The 27,803-nt window shown below is 36.1% G+C and overlaps 1 protein-coding gene across 14 annotated transcripts in view; it reads left to right on the top strand.

The window, feature by feature from the left end:
* NAALADL2 (N-acetylated alpha-linked acidic dipeptidase like 2) overlaps positions 1-27,803 on the top strand; it is a 494,729-nt gene that overhangs the window by 412,846 nt on the left and 54,080 nt on the right. For 11 of the 14 annotated variants that reach the window (XM_061452509.1, XM_061452508.1, XM_061452511.1 and 8 more), the window contains 2 exons: positions 5,554-5,700; positions 24,326-24,421. In XM_061452509.1, coding sequence (XP_061308493.1) covers positions 5,554-5,700; positions 24,326-24,421 — 243 coding nt within the window. The remainder of the gene's footprint in view (positions 1-5,553; positions 5,701-24,325; positions 24,422-27,803) is intronic. The other 3 variants (XM_061452514.1, XM_061452513.1, XM_061452515.1) reach the window with 3 other exon arrangements.

Raw genomic sequence — 27,803 nt, 5'->3', positions numbered from 1 at the left:
ATAGGTACATTCATCACATTAGTTGTGTGTAACATTTAGGCTATTCTCTGTACATAGCATATTACTTACCAGCAGATTTTCTTTTCTTTTTCTTGTGCAGTGAAAGAATGAGTGGATATAATTTAAAATTATTTTTATGCACATACTTGAATCAGGAAAGTTTGATAAGGCTCGAAAGTTGGGAAATACTCAGTTTCTATTTGGTTGTTCTGTTCCATGACGTTAGGCAAGACTGAAATGTTAGGCACCTTGCTTATCTTTAGTTGATTTGAAAAGTACTTTGAGGTCTCTAGGGGAAAGTACTGTATTAATTATCCCTAATAATTTTATAAACATGTGTTTTGCATTAATAGCAATATATATGATCAGTCAGCAAAGACTGAGAGCAAAGGAGGATGTTTATATCCAAACCAGCTAATCAGATGTGAGAAAACAAAGGAGTATGCTTGCCATAGAGTTGATAGAATTTCTTTTTTCAGTAGATTTTGGTAGTCAGGGCAAGCAAACAGCTAATAATATTTTTAAAGAGTTGTCAAACCTTCTTCCTCTAATGATTTGTTTCAGTGTAGCAGGGATTTATAGATGAGAGGAGGTATATACTTGTGAATCTTTTGCTATGCAGCTTCTCTGGCCCTTCCTACCTATTGATGATAATTTAGTGTAACACATTTGCAGTAATAAAGATGCTAATCTGTTGCTTTCTGCATTTTTACATGGCCTGTGATTAATTTAATATATTATGCTAGTGTTTTTTTATTATTTATTATTTTATTATTTATTATTTTATTATTTAGATGGCTTCCATGCTTTGGCTTCCTAAATGTGCTTTCCTTGCAACTGCTACCAATACAGGTGGTGATTCAACTCATGGAATAAAGTTTGATTATTCATGAAGAATAAGCTTCCTTGCTGTTATTCTGAAACGGGGTTCACTGCAAGAATAATTGGTCATTCTTCATTTGTCCTGTTGAAAAACTACTTAAATATTTTAATCCTTTCTCAGAAGCTGCCAAGGTTTTAGTTTCAGCTGGAGTCACATAAAAGAAAGAAGGTAGGCAGAGCTGACAGGTACATGTCTCTGAATGTGTAACTGTCAGTAAAAGGTGAACCATAGAAATGGCCAAGTTTTTTTTCTTTTTTAATATAGGCTTTTATTTATACCAGGATCTTAACATTGCCACAAAAGGGACCTATGAATGCTTAGATCTAATTAGTGTTAGAATAAGGTCTGCAGTGAAGTACCACTTGATTGTACTTTATATGTGTCAGATCTGTTTTATAACATTAACCTAAATCAAATATATTTAATGAGCCGTATGGTACTCTTAGTTTTCTCAAATTTGTAAAATAAACCTCTAACACAATGCCGAAACCAAAATGAACTCCAGAGAAATAAAATTATTCCATTATGAATAGCATGTGCATCCTTACACTGGCATGAACCACTCCTTGATTACTGTCTAACCCCATGGATTGATTTCCTTCCAGTCTGAGGGGAGGGCTTGATTGACACAGTGGAGATCAGCATGAGCAACTAAATGATTTGCACAATGCTATTATGTGTGTTTTACTGTAAGACTAACTAGTTGAAGAAATGCAGTTTGCCTGTTCTACAACTGGAGGTAGTTCCTACAAACCATATTGTTGATAATTTATTCTAGATGCATTTTTAATTTTGGTGGAGGGTTTTGTGGGTTTGTTTTTATTTTTCCTACATAAAAGCTAACATTTAAAGGATCATTAAGTAGTACCTGACTGCAACTGATGAAATAATGCGTAACTTTTTTTCCAGACGGGGGAATTCACAAACTAGTTATTTTTGCTTATATGAAAGGAAAGATTCTGTGGATTCTTAGAATTAGAACTAATCAAATTGACACTGTTTCAGATTTAAATGTGCAAAAATAGAAGACTAGTTGGGATAGGGGGGAAGGAAAGGGAAAGCAGAATCATAGAACCATAGAATAGTCAGGGTTGGAAAGGCCCTTAAGATCATCTAGTTCCAACCCCCCTGCCATGGGCAGGGACACCTCAATGCCAAACCGATACACAGTTTCTATTACATGATGATTGACAAGTTATTTGGTGTTAAAGAACTTTAAAATGCTTTTAAATCCCGTGTTTCTAGACATTGGCATTGTTGTAATCTTCTTTCCTACTCAGGTCAATTCTGTGACCCACGTCCCCTAGCAGTCTTTTACTAAGGAGTGACCTTCATTTCCTAGCAGCAGTGAAAGTTGAACAAAGCAGTTAAACTCTTAGGATGCTAGCCCTATGGAATTGAATTTTGCTGTCATGAAAATATAAATCCTATACCGTGAAGGCTGGTGATGTAAAAGCCAAAAAATACGTATCTCGTTGTACTCTTAACCAAATCTGTAAACATAAGTAAACTTTCATAAGAAAAAATATTTCATTGTTGCTTACAGTAAGGAAAAAAAGTAACATGGTTTTGAACAGTTAAAATGGAATGTAGTGTTTTCTGAGGGTTGGAACGCTGGCTAAAAGCTTGGGTTTCCGGAAAAGGAAGGTGTCTCTTAGGTTCCTGCATGCTAACAGAAGTGGTGTCTGGTGTATATTATGAATTAACTGACTCCACCATCATTTTCTTAGAAACAATACAGAACAATATCAAAATACTCTTAATTAGCTGTGTCCATGCAGTATCTATAACCTCAGTTGCTTTTATGTGAAATGTAATCTGCCTAGTAGATGACTTGATATTTAGCCAACCATTTGGGGGTATAGTGAGATGGCACTGATGGAAAATGTCTTAGAACTTCATTCTTACAGTTACACCAGTTGACTTCTCACATACTAGATTAAAAAATTCTGGCTTTTTTTTTTTTTTGCTGTGGGAAGTGTTATTCATTGCATAAACCCTTGTTTTCCTTTTTGATTATCCTCTGTTACCCCCTCCCCAAATGGGAATTCTGGGTATAAATTCCAAGTCCACACTTGTACCTCCAGGCAGCAGCTTACAGTATTTCTTTTCTGAAAACCCCACAATAAATTCTAGGTACAGATACATAGGAGATGATGAAAGGTTAGAGTGAAAGGTATAAAGATTTAGATTGACAAGGTAAAAAAGGTACATTCATTTTCCTGCTCAATTTCCTTACCTCTGTGAGGTATATGGTAAGATTTTGATGGTCCATGCCACACTTCAAGATATTCCTTCTGTTAATTACTTCTAGAAAATTAATTTTGGATAGTCACAATAGTTACGTAAGTTCTTGACCTTAGTAAATGCAAGTAGCATTAGCCTTGAAGAGTTTGTCTGCCATTGTGTTTGCTCAGAGCTAGGTTCAGGTCATTTTAGAAAGAAAAGATCCTTCTAGCTTTCTTATGGATCATTGACTCTTCAGCTCTGTCTTTTCTAATACTGAATTCTTTTGTCCAACACTTTTATTGGTATTAATTTGGTCATTTAACTTTGCAATTTGTGACTTTGGTAGGTAACTGGTTTTTTGCTTATTTCAGAGATTTTCCTGTTGAAGCAAAAAGCTGTGTGTTGTGTCGTTCAGTAAACTTTTAAACATTAAAGAAGGAACAGACTACTCATCGTTTATGAAACCGGACCAGATGCATTGAGCAGTATGAAGAAGTTGCAATATAGTCTAATCTACACTGTAGCATAGTGCATGGCATGATACTTAAAACATAATTTCTGAAAGGAGCAATCACTTAAGAATGGATCTTGTGTCATATATATGCTTAAAATTATAGACATGCCTTTATGTGTGCTTGTCTTGAGTTCAGCTGTAACAGTTAGTTTTCTCTTTCTAAGTAGCTGGTGCAGTGCTGTGTTCTCTTAGTCTGAGAACAGTGTGGTAACACGCTGATGTTTTAGTTGTTGCTCAGTAGTGCTTACCCCGGTGAAAGACTTTTCAGTCTCTCATGCTCTGCCAGTGAGTAGGAACACAAGAAGCCAGGAGGAACCAGAGGCAGGACACCTGACCCAAACTAGCCAAAGGGATATTCCTACCACAGCACATCATGCCCAGTATATAAACTGGGGAGAGTTACCTGGAAGACCCAGACTGGTGCTCAGGTTGGGCTGGGTATCAATTGGTGGGTGGTGAGCAATTGTATTGTGCATTGCTTAAGTTTACTGGGGGGGGGGGGGGTGTCCTTCCCTTTTTTAGGTTTATATTCTCCCCCCTTGTTATTTCCCTTATCATTATTATTATTGATGGTAGTAGTAGTAGTAGTTATTTTTAGTTATTGGACTGTTCTGATCTCAAGCCATGGAATTTACGTTCTTCCAGTTCTCCTCCCCATCCCACTGGGAGTGGGATGGGGAGAAGGGAAGCAGTGAGCTAGCAGCTGTGTAGGTCTGAGTTACCAGCTGGGCTTAAACCACAGCACTGCTGTACAATGTTTTTGACTGAGAAAAACTGTAGAAGATAAAGTGTAGTTATTTAAAAATACCTTTTGAAATGAGTATGTAGTTTGGGCTTCTTCTGTCATATACAGTGGATAATACGCAATTACATTCTTCATAGCACTGAAGTGAAACTGTGAAGCAATAATTATGCTAATTTAAACATGGAAAAATACCAAGATTTGTCTTTTTTTAACTCTTATAACATTTTCCTGCCAAGCTCATGATCTTTAATATACAGAATCTGGTGCATTTTAGTTATTAAAGGAGAACTAATCTTACGCTGGTTTTGTAGCAAGCTAGTAATTACTTAGTAGGTAGGTCTGAGGAACTGAAGTTACACTATGTAAACTGTTACCTAAAACAAAATAATCTCTAGTACTTCAACTTCCTAACATTCTTAAAAAAAACCCTAAATACTTTATTTGCTATAATAGATACTGAAAGCCTTTATGCCTACTGCTTATGAAGTGTTTAGTTACCTAATATATTTGGGAGCTACACGAGTATGTAGCACTCAGTCTTGGGCTTGTTTTCCAGTTTTCTTCTTATATCTGTTACCGTTTTGTTGCTAAGACTTCACATAAAAAGCTTATTTGAAAGAAATACAAACATGTCACTGATTGGAATTGTTTAAAGCAATTTACACAGAAAAATTGCCAGCATTTCATACATTATCAGATATCCTGAATATGATAATCTCATTCATTTTTTTGCTGTTAGAGAGCATGCTATTAACTGAATACAGAATTAATTCCTTAATTAGCCATTAAAGATGTGGGAATATGCTTCCTAGAGGCACCATGATGACCTATGATCTGCTGCCCAGCATGGAACATTTCACAGCCTACCAAAGGCTTCTTCTCTTGCCACTCCTACTATTTCAATTAGAGATGACTTTCCTTGCCCTTTGAAAGACTCAGCCATGTTGCAGCACACTTCATTCTCTGCTATGTCTGATCCTACAATATATATCAATAGAGGGTAAAAAGTTTGTAAACTCACTCACTACTAAGTATGAACCAGCTAATACCTGTTTGCACCACTGTAAGTTCCAGGCTGTTCTTAAACTGCTTCCATCCAAAGAATGCCGTGTAAATGAGATACTGATTAAGAGCCTGGTTGCAAATATGTAACTAGAATTTTGATTTCTTTTTGTTTTTCAGAGCCAGAGCATCAAGTGTGTGGAAAAGACTAGATGTCCAGGATCTAATGTGAGTTCTGTGCAGATACAGGGAGATTCAGATTATTTCATCAACCATCTCGGAGTACCTGTCACACAGTTTTCTTATGAGGACATCAAGACGTCAGAGGTAGTTAGAAATAAAAATGGTCAAATTGAAGATACCAGAAAGAGATAGAATTAGGTTTTCTCAGGTTATATCCTTACATGAAAAGCATGTTGTAATGTAAAGTCATCTTCTCTAAGTGCATCTTCTTAGATCTTCAGCGGATTAACACTTCAGAGTGACTGATTTTATAGGGGTATGGCATTCAAGCAAACAGATGAATGTTTAGAACAAATGAAAAGAAAAAAGGGGGGAACACGACATTATATTAATAATTGTAATATTACTGATAGCATTATAGGTTACATGTTTTCTAACCCAACAGCTTTCAGTATAGGGAAACAAGTTTTGGTGTGTATTTTTTTTCCTGCACAGTATGATGCAACACCATTCAAAATTAACTTTGTTTTCATACTTGTGGGCAAAATATGACTCTAGTATATATGTTGGTTGTATAGACATGTATGCTTGATTGAAGTCTTCAAAACACCATGTTCTTTTTCAGTCCATTGTCTTCTGCAAGGTAAGTAGAAAGAAGAGGCATATTTCACTGTTTGGAGACCAGGTTGGAATTGGACACAGATAAACTGTTCAGAAAGCATGTCTGTCCTCAGCCTTCACTACTGTAGGTTATATTTGCACCTGGAAAGCCAAACGTCCCCTCAGTTTGTCAGCTGAGGATGAGGAGGCCTGGCATTAGTTACTGGTCATGAGAAAAGGTTTCTTGCCAACGTAACAATGTAACAATGCAGTTTCATATTCCCCTTATTTCTCTTCTTGCACTGTGCTTATCTACATATTAGCACGTCTGTCCAATTTCAAGAGGAAAGCTGAAGATGATTTGAACTGGAATGCTTCCTGGCACTGCCTGCTAACATGTTTCTGTTAACAAGTGCAAACCTAAACAGAAATATGCCAGATCGTTGTCATGTTGTTGTGTAACTTAAAATAGAGTAAGTCAAGAATTTATATAAATAAGGAGACTTCTGTTTCTAAACAGAAATCACTTCACCTATTAGGCAAAATATTCTGTTTCAGATTTAAACACAAGGCAATTGCTGTAAGGAAAATGTGAAGGGAAGAGGCAAAGAGTGCAATGTTTGTGATAGGCTTGTGGACCAGTGCAAATTTCTGTTGTCAGTTAGCAGCTCTTTCACATAATTTTAATTCCAGATCTGTGTATATAGGATCTATAACACATGAGAAAGGATCTGCAGACTTCAGTATATCAAAATAATAAGTATTTCCCAGCAACATTTATGCAACATTTATAGTATGAATACCGAAGGTTGCTTTGGCTATTTTCTATTCCAATCCTACCAAAGTTATTCTTAGCGTTCAGTTAACTTTGCAGATGTGCATTTTTGTCTCTCAGATACACTTGGCAAAGTAATTTGAATCATAAAAGAAAATATTTTCATATTTGCTTAAAAATGGCACAGCAAATTTGATTCTCTGTGGAAAACTCAGCATTTGTCCTTCTTGCAAAATTCTTTCCTGGAAATAGACTTGAGATAAGTGTAATCTTCAGTCCTAAGGTTGATATACTACACCTCTCAGACCACAGGAGATCTTGACCCCATGAGTTTTGGTTTATGTGAGAAATAAACCTGCTTAGCAAAATACGTAAATTTCTGTAGGCAAGCGGTTGATTTTTTTTTTTTTCCTAAAAGTGAAGTCACACAGAATTACTAAATTTGGATTCTTGGCTGTATTTTTGTTATTTATTAAAGCAGTTATTAACAGTCCCTTAAAACATAGGCTTATTGTTTCCCCTATATTCTGTCAGACAAGGAATCTGTTTATTTTCTACTGTTTATTGCAGCTATTCATTGGGGATTATGTTTATTGTATCAAATAGGGATAGTATTGTTATAAGTGAGACAAATTATTCTGGATTTACAACTGTACTAATAAATATTGTCGGAAATTCTCTTGTGCAGATCAGTGACTGCAAATAATCTTCAAGTTGCAGGGAGGGGGATTGGTTTGTTTTCAAGCCATTCAGCTTTTTTTAACTATGCCTCAGCTTTGTCAGCTTCATTGTGAAACATGGTTTGAGTTTGGGAAAACAGATTTCAGAAATGAGATGTTTTGATATGATTTTGTAGACTATCATTTTGCCAGGTTGGTTTCTTCTACTGTCTCTTTCACTATTGTGACCTACTCGGGAAATTTTCTTTTGGAATATACATTAGTAGTTTATTTTATCCACCTGTCAGCATGCAGAGTCACAGAAAACTGATGCTATTCCACACTCAGAGTTTTAGAGTAGAAAAGCCAAAGACCTGTGTCTTGCAGTCTGCCTACAGAGCAACAGTTATAGGTCAGATTTAGAAATGCATTTCTTACACAGTGTAATGCCAATTTTCAGAGAGAAGGTTTTAAAAGCTTTTCATTGGCAGCAACCCAAGGAGTAAATAAGAGGGAATAAAAGTTGTAAGAGGAAACATTCAGGCCAGAAGAGTAAGTAAAACTGTCTTGCTTGGAATTATCTAATACAGCAAACCACACAGCCTGAGGGAGGTTAAATCTGCATGGCAAATGCCTGTGGTCAGATCTGTGAGCTAGTAAAAGCGCATTCTAAGTATTGAACCACTAGTATAAAAATGCACTGAGAGAAATGTAACTCATTTATTTACTAGCAGAAAATATGCAGCGTTTTAGTCTGCAAGTAGGAAGTAAACTTGGAAGAATTTCTCAAGTGGAAAAAAAAGTAATATTAACTCAATTTCCAAGAATTCTCATACAGTTACTGAAGAAAGCCTTCCTCTCTTCCTAACCTCTGATGCACTGGCTTTACCTCCACATGAGGGTCACATTCTGATTTGTAATCTATTAGGAGAAAGGCTGATAAGATTTTCCTAATAGCACAGATTATCTTAACTTGAGGAGGTGTCATGCTGTTCAAGTTAATGATTAATTTACATCTAAGTGACCATATAAAGCCTCCAGAGAGAAATACAATGTTGAATTAAAACCTAAGTTTCTCTAACAGTGAAAGCCCATTATTAGAAGTTTATTAGTCCTCACCTCAGTGGAGAATAGTATTAGAAACATCTTCACTTAGCTTTACATCAACAAGAAAGAGCAGTATAAAGTAAAAGAGGTCCTTAGTCACAGGCTTGTCTTTGTTATTATAGTAACAAAGCTCTGTACTACTCTTTAACTACTTCAGTAAGAGCTAGGTATCAATGGAATTACTCAGTTGTATGATCATTGGTACATCAGGATATGATCATTGGTACATCAGGAATGACAAATTGGAGCAAGTGAGTAAATTCTGATTATTTTTTTTTTCCACCTGTGGACTATTTCTGTATCCTTGAAAATATCAGTCGTATTTCTATGTCAGTGTATTTTCAAACTGAAAAATGTTACAACAGGTATAATACATAAATATCTCTATAATGATATAAACTATGTGCATATAATGGACAAAACTGTGATTTTGGATACATCACTGTTCATTGCGATTCTGCTTAGTGTCTTAGACTTAAATTCTTCACCTGCGGCGTTTTTATATTTTAAACAGCATGATTAAAGCTCAGCTCTTGGTTACTTGGTTGTAAATTAAGAATATCTGAAAGCATTGGATGCAGTGGTGTGTGATCTGAAGAGCATGCATGTATTTTATATTTTAATTCTTCGTTGTTCTTCTTTCTGAATGAATGCATTGATTGTGTGCCTGTGTAACAAAAATACGGCTATATCACTTTTTTCTCTTACCTTACACATTTTTTTCATCCTCCTCTGTTGCTTTTAACATCTTTTTTAAATTCTCACATTAATGGAAATTCTAATAATAATTGGTTTATTTCAGATGCGTGACTGATAACTGTTTTATTCCATATGAATCAACAGTCACTGTAGACCCAAGTCTGCTCTTGTGAATGATGTCTACAAAATACAAGTGTTAAAAATAATTGAAACTTAATCTTTACAGAAATAAAAGGCTCATTATTCAAATCTGTGGCTGTGATAAAAGTGGCTTAAGTCACAGACTTAACAGAACTCTTAATTGTTAAGCAAGTTCTTTTGTGAGGATAGAATGATTTATTTGAGAAAGTGGATATAATCAGTGTGGTTTAAAGGCAATGGGTGGAAAACCTATGGAGGAAGAGAACTTGTGGCTTACATTTCTAAAGATCATTTCTCTGTAATCAGAGTTACTTGAAACTTCTTCACTAAAGAGAAAAGAACCAGTCCCATAGTTGCAAGTTAATTCAGTTTGATTATGTCTGTCTTAGCACAGTTTATAGCATAGTTGCTGAAGTACTGGAACATAACTAAAGCACAGAAACAGAGAAATAGCCCTGCTTTGGGTACAAATAATCTGAGTTTGCCATGATTTCAGCTGGAGATATGATTGTTTCTTCAGCACTGTAAACCAAATATTAAAGTGTTCAGCATTTTGAAGCTGCTTCAATCACTTGCATCCTGAAGTTGGTAGAGGAGCATTTTGAGCATTTTCAAGTTGGAAAATATTCATGTCTATGTCACTGCAGTCAACGGTTTCATGAGGAATATAATTTTTACATTATAGCTAGATGATTACCTATGTTGTCTGCATGTTACTTACCTTTCTCAGTGCATACTAGTACATAATTGAATCCTATTATCCTGTCTGATAACACAGAATCTTAAATCCTGTCTGTGATAACGTGGTAGGTTACATCAGTGTTAGCATTATCATTTTGCTTTGAGAAAAAAAAAGTTACTGAACATTGTTATTAAAAAAAAAAAAAAAACCCACCAAAAAAAAAAAAACAAACAACAAAAAACCCACACAAACAATAGCCAAAAAAAACCAAAAAAATAAAACACCACCACAAACCAAACCCCTTTTTTGTTACTTATTGATGGACACATACTTAGCATGAGATATTTTATGTCTAAGTTTGGATATGCAGGGCTTATAGAACATTTATTTTTACACCTAGGCCATAAAAGTTGTTTTCCGTATCTTCACTCGGACTTAAGCACTGGCAAGAAGTATAAAAATTACCTGTCACATTATTCACAGGCTAGACCAAGATAGTGTAATACCATGGACCACTAAGCTAATTTAGAAGAAAAATGGTTTCTTTATAGAAGGCATTTGTATGTAATATATGTAGAAGAGTTTAGAATTTTGACAGTTTGAGATTGTGTCCTCTTTAGAGAGAATGCCTAATGATTTTTATTTCTGTTGAATTATGCATAACTTTTTGAAGGTAACTTTCAACTTTCATTAGAGCCCTTAAAAGTGATTTTTTTGCCCACACTTGTGTAAAAACGAAGCCGCTAAATCTTGACTCTGCAATGAATGTGGCCCCTCAGGTGTTTTTTTTTTACCATCTGTCTCTTGCTTCCTCCCTTCCCTCCTGTCCTGCTCTCTTTATTTCCTTTTTTACCACTCTTTAGGGAAACTTTCTGCAGTTTCTTGATTTTAGTATTTACATGCTTAGGCTGACACATCCTGAGTTTCTTTCAAAAGGAATCAAAAGTTTTCCATGTTTTCTTTGTTATGAGAAAAGAAGCAGAGGAGCTGTCCTTGATGGAGAGAACTTAGGGCCTAGTTTACCTAAAAAACCTCCCATGCTGCATGCTTTTTTTTTCCTGTCTTTCATGTGCTTATGTTCTTGTAGAGGAAGGGCTTAGGCAGTATGGATTGCTCTTCAGTGCATCTGCCTTGTGTCTTTTCAAAAGTGAATGTGAAACTGGTGTTTATACCAATTTTTGTCTGAGTGCAAACAGTACTAAATGTCCCTAAATTGTGGGGTTCGGTTGTCAGTGGTTAGGAGCACCATTGTAATCCTGTGTTATGGGGACCTTCAGCTGCTGTTTTATTTCTTGGGGGATTCCACGTAAAGTTTTGAACTGATCATACAAATTCACAGAAATCAGGTGACAAGGAAGTTCAGGATGTTGGCTGTGTGTAAAGGGTTAATCATGTTCTGTGCAGTCAGCCAGAATGGCCACGCCTGGGATCTTACCATGAACATCTTTGTCCCACTGATGACTGGGACAGTCTGTTTCCCATCAGTACTGATTCACTGATACAGTGAGTGGGTTCCAGTTATGACCTTGACATGATGTTTGTATTGTTCAATTTTAGTTCAGTGAAATTGTCTAAGTAATTAACCTCTGTGAGAAGTTTAACTTAATTAAGTGGTACTTGAAGGAAGCATTTGGAGTATTTTTATTTTCAAATTTGCAACTACTGTATCAGTCATAGCAGCATAGTGCAGTTGATGGCTACTGGCTATATTACCACAGGAATAGCTATGTTCATTACCATGATAACCTCCAGCACACTGTTACTTAGATTTCTCAAAACAAACAATGAAAATAAATTTAATTTCTGCCTGCTGGTGAGCTATTACCATTTCTCTGGCTGCCAGAACTTATTTAAATCTGCCATTGCTTTGAAAGAACAGTTCTCTGTCTCTGTATTGTAGATAAAGAATGGACTGTATAGGTCAACAAACCCCAAAACAACCAGTAAACAATTTGCAAACTCAAGGACAGATAATCCCCAGCAACAGGTACAACCTCCGTCTTCTAGTTATAATGTCTGAGCTGCAGCTTGCCTAGGAATGTAACATGGACTGGAATGTCAAGCAGCTGAATGTATTTGGAACAAATCCTGATAACTGTCACTGTAAATTTATGACCAATGTTCTCATGCATTCTCTCTTGGCAAAGTTCGTGTCAAGGATTATTTATAAAGATATATACATATGTAATCACACTTTATATGCATTTGTTTATATAAAAGTATAAAATCTATGGAAGGCAGAAAAGTCTGGGGTATAGTTTTGTCAGTAAATTCTGTGTAAAACAAGAAAATTAATTCCATGAACACAACCTTGTACCTCTGTGAGTGTATATCTAAAGCAAACATGAGTTGTCTAATCAATGATACCCTTTACTGAGCCATTTTTTTATCACTAATGTAGTTCACTAGTCAGTTACAGTGCTTAAGATCAGTCATTTATGTTCTGAAGTTTCACATCTCTATATTCCTAATGCAGTTATCAAAACATTTTTGCATCACATAATTAATCTCAGTTACTCCACATCCAGATTATTTTCTCCTTTACTTCTGGTATGTCCTCCAGTCCCTTTCCTGGCAGGAAAGAGTGACTGCTTAGATGATCTAGAGATGACTAGGCTCTTCTGGTAAATTTTATGATGTTTTTCTTCTGTTATAACATCCTCCTGGGTTAAGTGTCACCTAGTACCAATTAATTTATCAGATCAATCTACACTTATCAGGAATTTCAGTTAGAAGCATCATGACATCATTTTCTTTGAAGGATCAGGGCAGACCATATATGAAGACATGGTGTACTTACTTCAAGTCTTAGCTGCTGAAAACAAATCTTCCAGGCCTATGGCAGGTGGATGAATGTCCTTAGAAGAGAATTAGCACCAACTGTTTGATACTGATATTCAAGGGAGATTCCTACCCTAAATAGAAACTGTATTTCCCCGTCTGTATCTAGATTAATGAATGTTTCCATAACAGCAATGTGTTGCTGTGATGATCTGCAATTTGGTAGCTTTTCCATCTGAAAATATGGATCTGCATTGCTCCCTTCTTTCTGTGTTTTACTGTTCCTTTCTCCCCGGTGTGTGTTCATTTTTTAAGGAAATACACATCTGGTAGCTGCCAGTGGGGAATTGCAGGAGATGTTTCATGCATGTGTGAAAGAGTCAAAGTACTACTGTGCTTAAAATAATAGAGACACCGGAAATTCTTTGCAAAGAATCAAATGTGTATCAGCCTCAGAATGGCAAGTTGTTTGGGAACCCATGATTTCCTTTTTCTGAACTGTCTCTAGAGAGTTTGCTGCTCCTGCATTTGCTGCTGGCAGGTTTTATGAACTTCGTAGTAGAACATTATGGTCAACAAGGTGTAGCAATAGGAGTTAGTTATATCAAGGTGAAGAGAGGTTTCATTTTTGTTCATGGACAAATGATGAGCTGCCAGGGTGTAAGAAAATATGGTTCAAACTGTCCCTAGTAGGTTGTCTTGGACTGCTTTTGAAGACAGGTCCAAACCATGGCTGCTTGTGTGTCTTCCCTTTCTCACTCGTGGGCTATACTGCCTTTATAATAGCTATGCTTTTGTTTATTCATACTACATTTCTTCTGACCAACAGGTTCTCTTTTCTGTCTGTCTTTAGCATAAATTAGTGCTTTCTAATTTCTCAGTACATTTAGAGGTTACTCAGTGTAGTACTCATCAGTAATACATTAATACATTAGTCCATCTGTTTGCTTGGATGCTAATTTAGTTGTATTTGATAGTGAGAGCATGCTGAAATTGTTAAGGTTAGTGAGTCAGTGTTTTACAAGACAAAATACACTTGATGTTCAGTTGATTGCTTGAGTTTTTTTATTGAATAATATGAATATTTAGCTACTTAATTTCATGGAAGAGCATTTCTGTTACTCCACCAGTGTTAGTCAAACTGATGATGTTCTCATCAGTTGGATGCATTACTTTGTTCCAAAAGCACCTGTTTGGTCTCACAAATCCCAGTGCTTCGATGTCCCAAACATTCCACTGTGCATCCAGAAGGGGAATATTCTTTACATACAGTAACAAAAATGCACAACTTCTTTAGCACTCACATGGCATGGATACGTGTTGCTATAACCTGTCCTTACAGATTCCCTCATAGACTCTTAATTTTCATGGAACTGGCTGAAGGTTGTTGAAAGTCAGTGGAAGAAAGATAGGTTAGAAGTTAACAGGGTCAGTGGGATGTGGGAAAACATACGAGACATTTGCTTAGACACCAATTACTGTTTGATAGCCTGCTGAAGCATCTAGTTACTGAAACGTGTATCATCCAAGGGTACAAGACACTGAATTATCTGTCCTCCCTAGAGAAGTAAATGGCATGCTGCATTCAAGACAGCATTTTAGCGTTGTTATTCTGAGTGGCTAAATTCAACAGACCAACTAAAAATCGTCTGGCAGAGTGTCTGGAATAAGTATCAGAACTTGTTTTGTGTCAGCAGATACTAGTAGTGGAACTCAGCTTTGTGCTTTAGTATGTCATGAAAAGTAATCAAGGTCACTGGACTATCAGCTGTGATTTCAGTCAATGATACGTCCTCTCAAAATTTGCAGTGTTTGATGTATCTTATCATGGCCATTAAATAGCTGTTTAATAAGGCTTTCAATAGATAAATACTGTCTTTGAAGACGTTGTTAGCAAAAGCCGATTCTGATTCTTACTGTAAAACACTGAGGTTCCCACCTACACAATATTTGTCCAGTTTTCTTCATTCAGTATAATACCTTATACAGTGTTTTAAAGCACTAAAAATAAAAACTAGAAGTTGGAAGCATCAAATCAGGAAATAAAATCAGCATGCTTTATAATATTTGTGATTATGAAAGACATTGTCACTGGAATTCTGTTCCATGTGACAGTCACTATCACTGTTCTATGATTCTATGAATTTATGGCTTATAGCAGGACATTGTTAGGATGATCTTACTGGCCCTGCATGTTTCCCATGTAACTGGAATGCTCACAGTTGATCATAAAATGTTACAAAGTGTTCTTGCATCATGCACGTGACACATCCAAGAAAAGGTGTTCTCTCTTAAATGTAGTAAAGCTGAACTGAGCCATCCTATTTCTAAAATTCTGAAAACTGAGAAAGATCCTCTCTGAGGGTTCCAGTTTTCTGGCTTTGAGCTGCTTCCTCTTACTTAAACTGCTGATTCTGCTTTCAGTTTAAAAAGCATCAAGGGAAAATTCTAGAGAAGAATAAAGCTATGCAAGTGTCCTGATGTGTTAAAAGTTGCTTTCTTTATGCTGCAGTCTGAATTTATAGCTTTACAGTGATTATTTCAATTCACTTACTATTGCAAGGAAGAAAACATTAAGTTAAAAGAGATGAGAGTAAAGTGGTTATATTATTTTCCTGTCTGATTACTGTTGGCTTGAGTTTTTCTGGCTACAGTTGAGTTGAATAATAAAATAAATTGTGCATCAGTGATTCCAATTCTGCCTTTTCTGTTTTCTGTGTAGTGTGATTTGGCAGACCTTGCTTATTTTGTCTGTCATCTGATGACATCACAAGGTCACTGAGCATCTTCACCAGAATATTAAAAACGTAGATAGATTTGGTTTTCTTTCTTTTCTGAAAGTTCTTCAGTGAACTGAAATGGTAAAAGTTCTAAAGAAAAGCTTCTTGTCAGAAATTCCTTCCAGCATGCCCATTTTCAGGACAGGGTCATTCTGACTTTGAATGAGATTTTTGACACACATTAGGCTGTGGCAACTGCAATGACTTGCTTTCTAAAAAGAATTGGCCTATGCTTACTGTGAAAACCAACTTTTATATCACTTCATAATCCTTTGTGGATTTTTGGGGGAACATTTAATTAGATATCGAGAGCATTTGCCAGAAAGGGAACAGGCAGCCTGCTAGTGAGGTGGAAAAGCATACACTCTTCTGCAGTATGTTTGCAACTTTAAGGGCCTTTAATAGTGAGAAATCCTATATGCTGTACATCAATCCCTGGTGTTATGCCATTGATTCAGTTTAACCTACACATCAGAGTATTACACTTTTGCTTCAGTATGTTAGATACTAGTTTATGCTAGATAATCCACTTTTTCAGTAAATCTGTTTGAAAATCTACTTCAGTCTGCTGTATCTTCTCAAACTAAAAGTACTCCACATGGTCGATGATAAGCCATATTTTAGAATATGAGATGCTCTTTTCCATTACTCTTTTTTTTTTATCCTTGTTCCAGTCAAATCTCTGGTTCAATCTCTTATACCCTGCCAGGAAAAAAAAAGAAAAAAAGGAAAATGGATGGAGATGAGATGGTCTTTTAGCCCAGCTGAGGTGACACACCTGTTTCACAAAGGGATACAATTGTGTATTTGCTGCCAAAACATCATATGCTAATTGTTTGATGCTAGGGTAAAATGGAATAAGAATTAGAACCTGCAGTGCAGATTTCACCGGTGGTTTTGTTCTCACTGCTCTCTCTTTATCTTTTCTTCTGATGGGGTTTTTACCTTCATGTTCTGACAAATTTTTGGCAAGTGCTTTGAATACAGATGCACGTAAGTCCTCATGCAGTTGTAAGCCTCTAGATTTCTGGGTAATAGTTTTGGGCACAGCATAATGTGCACTCTGCAGGTAAAATCAACCTCCCAGCTAAATTTGCTTCCCAGGATGATTACGAAGGTAAGCACTGACTACTAGCTTTGTGTTTTAGTTACCAGACACTGAATGTTTGTGAGTTTTCCTCAGGTTGCTACAATTTTACTCTTCATATTGTTGTATTACAAAGAGGCAGAAAGTGAAAGTGTAGTAGCTCATAGCACAGACACACACACAGACACACACACACACATATATGTGGACAGGTAACCAGTTATATTCTCGGTCCTGATGCAGCAGAATCTTTATACCCCTAAGTTCTCCTCTCCAAAACATTATTCTTTGGTCTGTGTGAAAAAAATAAACAGCTTTCTCTTGGCTTTCATCCTTCTTTTGTGTATTTGCTTTGCAGATTTTAGCAGTGTTAGACTGGCATTCTTATACTGTTCGGCCTACCTGTACAAATTTCAGACAGGTTTTTGCTCTCTGTTGTACCTTTCTAAGAAACTTTTGCTTTTGTGCAGTACAAAATTGGTGGCGCAAATATTGTGAATGCTGAAGGGCGAAGTTGTCACACATGCGAACGATAGAGTCAAATATAAGCAAGGGTGAAGTCAAACTGATTAAAGAACTTGAGTCTTAGGACTGTCTTTTTCCAGATTGAGAGTTTTTTCTGGGTGGAGAAACCTCCACTGCATGTTCCTTTCAAAAAAAGAACAAACGAACAAAACACACACAAAATTCTTGAGGTATTTGTGTGTTATTCACCAGGTTAAGGGCAGAGGGATGTTTTCTTATAAATGCTGGAAATATTCAGCAGGCAAGAAAAATGTATTCAGGATGGAATGAGAACATAAACCTAGTAATTGAACTGTTTCTCAAGTCATAGTCAAGAAAAAAGGAGTTTCTGTTGTAGATGCAGCATTGTCATGGCCTCCTAAAAAAAAGAAAATAAATAAATAGTTTGTTGCATGTACCACAAAACTATTTCCAGTCCTAAAACAGTGTGTGATAAAATTGGTATCTAATGTCCTGGTATTTACTATGTTTTACATTAAATCACCAGAAGTGCTGTGGGAATTTATTCATGATTTAAAATGCATTGGTTGAAAGTTGGCATATAAATTGAAGGTATGCTGTAAAACAGTAGACAAAGGATGCAAATTTAGTACCTTTAGAAGGTGAAGCATTATGTTCACTTAATTAGTTGAGGAAGGACAACTTAGAAAAATGAGTCTAGTAAATCAGAAGTGAATTTTAGCGCAAGTGTCCATCATAAATAAGCAAGAGTAAGCCAGGTTAGGGGCTTTGACAGGTTTTTTTCTGCATTTTTGATCCCCATTAATTGATTCATAAATCAATTAATTACTGTCACAAGACCCGAGGGCAGCAGGAAATTGGGTTCAAATTAAAAAGAAAAGGAGGCAATTTGTTTTAAGATTCAAAGTTGAACGTTCAATCGAAGTTTAATCAGAAATTACCCATTATTTGAAAAGTGGAACATCAATGTCTTTCTAATTTCACAGAATGCTTCATTTAATGAGTGTTGAAAAGATCAGGTTAACTGATCGTTCCAAAAGGAAGATGAGACAAATACAGAGTTTTGGAAGCCTGGTTCCAAATTCGTGTTACGCTGGTTCATATCTCTTTTGAAGAGCTCATAGAGAAACCAAATCATTATGCTGGGAGTTGAAGGATTATTGGTGGGGTCGTTTCTAGATTGTACACATTGTATGGTAAAAGCATAGCTTCATATCAGAAGAGCAAATGTACTTAATCCATTTGGTTAATGATGTACTACCTAAAGAACAATTTACAAAGGACAAGAAACAGCAAAGAGGGAATTTTCAAAGGCATAACTGGAAGCTGAGCCTCCTAAATTTGAGGGTGATTCACAGTGGTCTGACCTTGAAAAGGTTTTTCCATTAATTGATAGCATCTTGAGAACATTCAGCTGCACAGTATGCAGAACACTCTGACCATTGTAAAGGTGAGGGTGATACTACTGCCTGACTAGAAATGAAGGCAGATGAGTTTTGTTTAGGAAATGAGAGGGGGAGAGTACAAGGACAATAACTATAGCTGTAACTTGTACTGTGGGTGAAAACATAGAGGAATAATATAGTTGGTTTAGTGACCTTGGGATTAGCATGTCTTTTTCTTGGTGTGTATATACTAGAAATCTTCTTAGCAAATTACTGTAAGAAAAGACTCCGAAAAAACAACATAAAACAAAACAAACATAAAAACAACCACCGGAAAACACCCGCTTGTTACTCTGAGCTTGCTCAAAGAATAAGTGAGGAGTCTGATTCAGTTTCTCTCTGTTGGAAAGTGTTGCTCATGCTGTTAAATGCTGAGAGGTACTCTTGAAACATCATCTAGACTCATTTCTCTGCCATGTGCTCCCTTGGATAAAGAGTGGGCTTCTGTTACTTGGACAGTTCCTGCAGCTTTCTCTGATGAGCCTAGTGCTTGAAAAACAATAAAAAGCAAGAGAAACAGAACAGGTTTGCCTTTCTAGTAGTTTTTTATGGAGGTGGGTTTTATGAAGGAAAAAAAAAAAAAGCTGTTTTAAAGATATCCTTTTATAAGTGCAGAGCGAGATGCCAGGAAGTTATTTCAGGTAGTAAAATCTAATAATCTTGGATTAACTATTTGCAAGTACTATCTGTACACACAGAGAATAATATGTGTTATTTGTGGATATGTACAAATATGTTAAAATTGTAGGAATTTATTTCATGTACACTTCATAGGGAAGCCTCTGTTCTGGGCACAAAGCTTAATTGTGTAAAAATGCTCAAGCCTGCTTAAAGCAGTGATTTTGTATGACTCCTTTTCAAGATCTTAGCAAGCAGCTAATGGTCTTGATTCCATCATGAGCAAAATGGCTTGCTCTTTTGATGAAAAAATGTGTTTGGATTTATTTGCTGGTCATTGCTTATTCACATTGTGTTCCTTTAAAAGGCTGCATCTGAGGCAGTAGCAAAAACTACATGTGTACCTTGCCTGTCTGCTGTGGTCTGGACTAAGTTGGAAGCCTTTGGAAGGAGGGTTGCTTGCTCAGTGGCATTCAGAAGAGGAACAGAATAATCTGTCAGTTTTCCAGACTATAGATGTGGCCAACAAAAGAGAGCTAAACTGTGCTGGCACGAGAGGGGGACAGTGATAAAAATCAAAAAGACCTCCAAGCCTTCAAGTGCAGAAGGGACTGATGAGCAGAGAAAGGGGCGTATTTGTAGTCTGACCACAAGACAGGTGTAAAGAAAAGCCCAACTCTTTTCCTGAGGATCCTAGCAGAGACTGTGCTGAGTTTGTTGCAAAATGGGAAGTCAGTGTTGGACTGAGGAAGAACATAAAGATAATGACTCCTTGTTCAAAGAAATAACAGGCAAAAGTTGTTTAAAAATTGTTGTTCAATTTTTAATAAGGGCTGTTTTCTTGCATGCAGTTCTCATAAAAGCTAGTTTTAAAGAAAAATAAAGTTTGTCTTTGAGATGTTCGCCTCTGGCAAGATATCAGGACTAATCCACATCAGAGCTCTAGCTGACTGGGGGTTGAATCCTACCACTTCCTTGTGTAATTCATTTAGGACCGAGTATTTCTTTTCATTCAAGTGTTGTAAGAGGAGCAAAACCTGATCCACGAAGGCACTTAAATGAAGAGAATGAGTGTGAATGTATACTTGCAGTGTTTACCCCATTACTGAATGAGACATGAGTGAAAGATTACTAGAATCCTAACCTGTGCCCCATAGGTGTGTTGGAATAGGGTGGGATAAAAGCCAGTTAAGCAGTGTTTTCCTGCTTTACAAGCATCTGATCCATCAAGTTTTAGATTCCAGAGAAAAGTACTTGTCTAGATGGAGCAATAATCTGATCTTGTATAGCAAAGCTAATTCAGTAATCATTCCTTTCACTGACTTTCAGTAAGGATCTCAAGAATGAATATAAATAGTGTAATTCTTTGTAAGTTATTGATTGCAATTACGTGAATGATGATGAACAGCATTAGCACTACCATAGCAGAATGACAGTGTTCCTCGACCTTCCACCAAATAAATGATATGGCTCTGTAAACTAGTGTGCAGACTTAAAGATGAATAGGTGTTATGAAATAATCTTGAAGTATGTATTTTATCTTTATAATAAGTTACTTTGTGCAAAAAAAAAAAAATTAACCAAATAGTTGAAGAATGACTTCATTTATTATTCTGGTGCTTCTGTGACAACACACAGATGCATCACTGAACACCAAAATTTGTATGAGTCAGTGCTTCCCCCCCCCCCCAAAAAAAAAGAAAAAAAGTGGTGGCAGCTTACAACCAGAACAACCAGAAATAACCTTCTAGAAATGCATGGAATACTGATAGAATACAGATCATGGAGGCATTAATTTGGAGAAAAAAAATCAAGCAAACTTAGCAGAGATGTAACATACCCTTTTGAGATCTGCCTTTCACTGAGTTTTCTTGAACATCTTGAACATCATGTCTATGAGCCATTAATGCTTTTCAAAAAAGCTCGATTTATTTCTGAATGTACTAGTTCAGGAGGTGGATTGGGCATCTGCAGGGAGCTAATCCTACACTGAGTGGTTTTAAGCAGAGCATATTGCCGTACCTCATCACTGCTATGATTATAAGGAATTTGTGTCTCACGCTTGTTTGGGAAGAGAGCTAACAGTGCCGTGCCCAATTAAGAACTACCTTTTGGTTCCATGTGATGTACTGCATTGTTTAGTACAAATATAATTCTGATTCAGCAGGCATATATCATATACCACCATTTTATCCCCAGGGGTGCATGAGTAAGATACTTTATATTGTTTATTTCAAGGAGGAGGGTAAGATTTTTTCTCTGCTTCTTTTTAACTTCCTGTGTTTGAATTGAAGTTAACGCTCTTTTCACTAAAGTACTATTTTTCTTCAGTCTTTCTATGGCTTAGAACCCAGCATGCAAAAGAGTAGAGCTCAGTCACATAAGAAGAGGTTATGCAAGCCAAAACAAAGCATCTAAATTGTTTGTCTCTCTCATTTGCTCACTTCCTGATGTTTGAAACAATAAACCCTGCAGAGTGTTTTTAGCAAGTGGTAGTGTTTTCTAAAAGGTAGTGGAGTGTCAGCCTTACAAATCAATCCTGTTAAAGCTCAGATCACTCTTAATATTTTTTAACCAAAGCTTTATTTGACCATTGCAAATAACTTTATGGTGATTGAAGACTGTATTTGGCATCGTTACCAGGTTTAATGCCCCTTAAAAGGGGCTTCACTTCTTGCAAATACAGAATATGAGCACTTTTTTGAGTACAAGGACAGAAGCTATTGAAGACCAGTATATATCAAGAGGAGGAAAGTGAAGAAGTATTATTTTAGTAGATACAGGAAGCTGGCATTTGAAAAGGACATGTTTCCTGAACATCGTCAATATTGCCTTGCGGGCTGGGAAGTAATCTAAACCAGAAAAATTATTCAGCTTAAATACAGGACCATGGGCTTCTGTGAATTTTATTTGGAATTAAGTCTGAAAAGACTCCAGGCATTTTTCAAAATTTCTATTCATAAAGATGTAATCATAGTATAATCTCATGATGACTTTGGCATGTCTGAGACAGGGATATTGTCAGCTGCTTATTGCTGCTGGTACTATTTTATATGTAAATTCATAGACCATGAAAGTTACACTCAGACTTGGAGTACTCTTATATTGGGTCCTGTGTAAAGCTCCAGAACTAGCATATGTAAAATGGTATGATCATGAACGTGGAAAATAAATTCATTTCATGAGTCTCATTCCTTTGCTTAACCTTTCTTAGTGGACATGTTTTCTTATATTCTTATTACTGTGCCTCTGCAGAAGAAAAAAAGACAAAAAACAAACAAACAAACAAACAAAACAAACAAACAAACAAAAAAAAAACATTTAAAAGATGTATGTGAAATGCTAGAACTAGCCTAACTTGATCTGAAACTGAATAATTCCCTGGAGACTCTGCCAGGGCTGACAAAGAAAGGACAGGACTAGTTTCCCAGCACTCTGATGCAAAGACTTACTACAGGGAAGTATGTTAATAAAAAGCTTGAAGTCTCTCTGCAGTCCCAAATCGATCCCTCTGTTAAGTCTGTATGTAATTCTGTGTGGCACACAATGCATTGTACACTAAATATGAAATACAATAGAGAAACTTAGGGTATTCTCTAAACACAAAAATATATTTAGGTTCTGGCAGCCAAAATTAAAATAAAAACCCAGAATAAGATTAATGGACAAGGAAAGATTTAGATCATCTAAAAGGAGATGCTGAACTTAGTTGCCTAGGGCTAATCAGAGTTTGGCAGAAGGCTTGAGGTGATGTATTATTCCTCTTCAGGATGTAAGTAAATGCAGTGGATGCATCTCTGCATCATGGATGGTGTTTCTGCATCAGAGTCCAGTTTGACAAGTATGTTTAGTAGAACTGTTCAAAGCTAGTATATTTTAGAATGGCGTGATACTCAGGCACTGGCACATTCTCTGCCCGATCAGTGAAATAACTTTGGCTATGTTTTCCGTGTTTTTGTACTGAACCCATTGCTGTTGGTAAACAGTGTATTTAAAGTATGCTTACCGAATCAAGCGTCTCAGTCCATCAAGATGTACCTCTACACTTATTTTTATATCAGGTGAGTATTAGATGGGCACTAGGCTCCTAGCTTTTCTGAGACAGGTATCTCAGGTCAAGTCTAAAAAACTAAACTAGGTGTGCGCCACAAAAGCAATGCAAAGAAAGATTTTTCTTTTTAGTTCAGTTGCTTTATTATACCAAGATCAGGAATAAATGTTTGAAATAATTTCAGTTTTAGGCATCTGTGCACCTCTGAGGTTTGTTGTTTGGGTTTTTTTAAAATTGTTTTGCATTTTTTCAGTTCACACCTGGGTTTCAGTTTGCTGTTGCCTTGTGACAGCAAATATGCAACCTAACTTCTTGCTTTCTTACGGTACAAGAAGAGGCAAACATCTTGTACAACTAATATATTAAGATAGCCTAGTTATAAAAAGAGTGGTCAACCTGAAGAATGTAATTTTAGGGAATTCACCAAACCTTCATATTATGTAGATTGTATTACTGTATACAGAAGTAGGATGATTGCATAACATAAAAGTATATTCTTTGATTAATGTGACATTTCTTCTGAAGACCAAATCATAACATATTAAATAAAATGTCTGATTCCTGCCTAGCTCCAAATGAAATGTGTTATTTTTTCTCCCTCAAGGCAAAATTTTTAGCTGCTTTGGGAAGCATAATTACAAAGACAACTGCCATTCAAGAAATAAAGTCATAAGACTTAGGGGTTTTTTCCTGTTTCAGGGAATTCGAATCAGTTAATTAGATCAGTGAAATAAGTTTAATAACTGGCAAAACATAAGATCAATTTGAAGGGTTTTTCAATCTCTCAACAAAATCCAGTAAGCATTCGAAAGAAAATCAATGTCGAATCCTAAAAGGCTTCTTATTTCTTTCTCACAGAATTCTAGCTTTCTTTCTGAAGCTCTTTTTCCTGTACATGCAACAAAAACTGAAGAACTGGATCCCTCCTTCAGCCTGCACGAGACCATTGCAAAGGTAACAGAAATTGAGATCTCATTTATACATGCTTTCCTTCACATAGCCAAATTTGAATTTGTTCATAGTTTTGAAAGATAATGTATTTTTTTCTTGAATGTACTTAAAATTTGTGGAGGTTTTTTTCATTCAGATTCATCATTGAAAAATACTGTTATATTGGTCAACTTTTGTGAGCAAAAGCCTTTTATGTGCAAATGCTTCATTTTCTGTGATTCAGATGTATTTTTCATGGTTCACATTACACTTCCTGGCATGAGTGCAGGGCAGTAAACCTCACTAGGTGGCAGGAAGTAGCAGGTATGTTGCTGTCGATTTTGTCAGTGAAGAGGGCTCTCTGAGGGCACCTTCACATGCACTTTATGAGCTGTCATTGGGATGCTCACATGGGAGGAAGGGGTGACCATCCCAGGAATCTGGAGAATGCTCTACATAGGGAATGCTTCCAAAGTTAATGTGTTCTGACTCCCCTCTTGTCACTCCAGTATAATACTCCTTCCGTATTATTTATTAGTACTCCTAGCTCTAGACTGCTCTTTCTTTACTCTGTCCAATCAGCAAGCCGGATTTCTGTAAAGACACATGACTGCAACTGAGTCAAGCTTAATGGAGATGCGCACTTCTTATACCTGGATTTCTTATAAACCCGAGCTTTGTAGACCTCACAAACAGATTTTGGAGCTACTTGTTTGAAGCTACTTCTCTTGGAAAAGCAGCTACGGTTGAAACATTTCTTATGGCAATAATAAAAATAAATTCACAAAGATCAGGCATGCAGATTTAGCATGTAGGTGGATCAGCATCTTTGGCAAAATAGGCAGTGGCTGATCTTGGGGGTTTTAGGGTTTTGTTTGTCATGGGTTTTATTTAAAAAAATTGAAGACATATTCCTAGACATCGTTTTGAAGCTTGGCAGATACTGCCAGTTAAGGAGCAACCATAAGACAAGTGTTCTCTGAAGCCCTTTAAATGGAATTGATGGCAATTTAAGCCAAAGTGGTGCCAAAGTGACTGAAAACATTCACCAAATTTCTTCCCAAAGACTGAGGGAACTAGGTATGTGATTATTTACTACACAATTGATTTGTAATTAACTAACTAGTGTGTGATAGGCCATATATAATCTGAATCATCTATATTTTTGTATTTGCTATATAATGTTGACGAGCAGAGAAAAGTTTTTATTAGATGGATGACTTGAAGCATTTTGATCCTGTTTAAATCATTGCACATTATTTCAAGCGCGGTCATTGAGCATTACAATTTTCTCTGACAAAACTTGATGAAAATTGCATTAGGATATGACTGTACTTCTGTTTTGCTTTTCAGACTGTAGCCCAGGATGCTGTTATAAAGACGCCCTTAGCTGGTAGTTTTGTCATCTTTACCCTAGCTTAATTATCTTGAAGCAGTTTCTGAATAGCTTGAAGAGCAAAAATTTTCTAAATTTCATCTGTAGTTTATGCTTTTTTCCAGTTAGTTGTTACCTTGTGGTTCGTTCCACTCCTACCCCCTCGAAGTGCCTGAGCCAGCATTGTCTTTCTCTTCTCCTGCAAAATGGGCTTCCCTTTGTCCCTTCTTTGTCCTAGTGTTTGCCATCTGTTCCGATTTGAAAGCATTTCTAATGTGAAATGTCCTGAAATGTATACGGTATTTTACATAAGGCCATAGTATAGCTTTGTGTTGTAATGTTTATCCAGCTTCATACCTGAGGTGACGTCATGTCAACCTTTTCCTTGGTAAGACCTTCTTTCAGCCCTATGTTTGATTCTAGTGGCTGCATGTTAGTGCAGACAAGCTGCTGCATATGTAGTCTGAATTCTACAGAGTCATCTTATTTTAGAAATTTTCTTTTTTAAACAGAGACTGGTTTCCATGATTTGGGGAACCTGAAAAGTTGCTGAGACATTGGTCACGGTGATGGTTTTTCCTCTCTCCATTATCAAAACTCTAAGTATGTCCTGTGTATGCTGTGTGCATAATAATTCTCAATGTGAGCCCTTTAAGGAGGGGAAGTGAGGAGGGAAATTAATGATTTTTTTTTTCTTTTCTTTGAGAAGAAAAAAAAATATCAGTTTGGCTTTAATGAAAACATCTGTAAGTATTAGAAGAAAGGAAATTTGAGTTACATGGAGGTACAGATCTTTTAAACAGTATCTAATTTGCACAGTTCAGTTGATCAGTTATTCATGGTCAGTGTATGAGTGCAAACAGAATTCTAGGTATTATACTGTGCACATGAATGATGCATGATGCTTTCTGCTTCCACAATTTTTGGTTCTGGTAAAAAGTTCATTGTTAACATTTATTCTGTTTATCAGTTACTGTATATGCCTGATGGTTGTCTTTGAGCTCATACAGGTGAAATTAAATAAGATACATTTTTACTTGAGTGAGAGAAGTAGATGAAATACAGAAATGTTATGTATCCTGAAATACCATTTCATCTTGTACCTTTGAAAACAGAGTTTTGTTGGGTTTTATAAGCAAGCTGAAAGGAAAACCATTTTTGTATTCATGAAACTACAGAAATTCTGTTACAATTCTCTGAGCACCTTGAAAACTGTACAGTTTGAGTGATCAAGACTTAGTTTCTTGCTGGAGTCTTTAAAGTAAAAATATTAACTGGATATGGGATTTAAACGAAATGCTATAACTTATTTAGTGCTATAACTTAGTTAAAACTAAGCACTCTAGATACTATTCTTTAATCGGAAACCTTCGTATTTTCGTTGTGGGACTGTGAACAGATGAGGCCAAGTATCTTCAGAAGGTTATAAATCTCTAGCTTTATATTAAATTACTCATACTTGGAAAAAAGAAAAAAAAAAAAAATACCGTGAGAGAGTAGCTCATAGTTAGAGAATATAGACTCTTCAGTTGGAAGTTAATGCTCCTCAACAGGTACATGCCAACTGACTGTACACGCTCCATTGCAATTGCAAGTAAAATAGGTATCTTAACTGCTTCTGAAATTCTAACTTTTCATTTCAAAAGACTTTTCACACAAATCTTTTTCATGTTAAAAATATTCAAATAGAATGAATTAAACAGTAATTTTATTGTTTTGTTGTTTCTTTTATTTAGAATTGGTTAATGAAAATATTTGAAACTGTAACTTTTTATTCTTGAGACCAAACGTATTTTATTAAAATTTTTGACAAAGCAAAAATGTCATATTCCAGTCTGCCTTATTCACATGAATATCTGGTTATTTTAGCACTATTTATGCAAATATCAAATATTCAAACCCTTTTTTACAGAACCAAAGTAGTACAAAACACTGTTAATGAGCTATAATGACATGGAAGACTACGAAAATCTTCATAATTTATCAAGTTTTCCATGATATTAGATTGTAGAAGTTAAAATTGTAGGAAGC

Source organism: Pezoporus flaviventris, unplaced genomic scaffold, assembly GCF_033815535.1.
Source record: "Pezoporus flaviventris isolate CSIRO_AGI_PZ_B2104156 unplaced genomic scaffold, CSIRO_AGI_Pfla_v1 ptg000013l, whole genome shotgun sequence".
Lineage (NCBI taxonomy): Eukaryota > Metazoa > Chordata > Aves > Psittaciformes > Psittacidae > Pezoporus > Pezoporus flaviventris.
The sequence above is the reverse complement of the archived record's forward strand: the minus strand, read 5'-3'. Positions and strand labels throughout refer to the sequence as shown.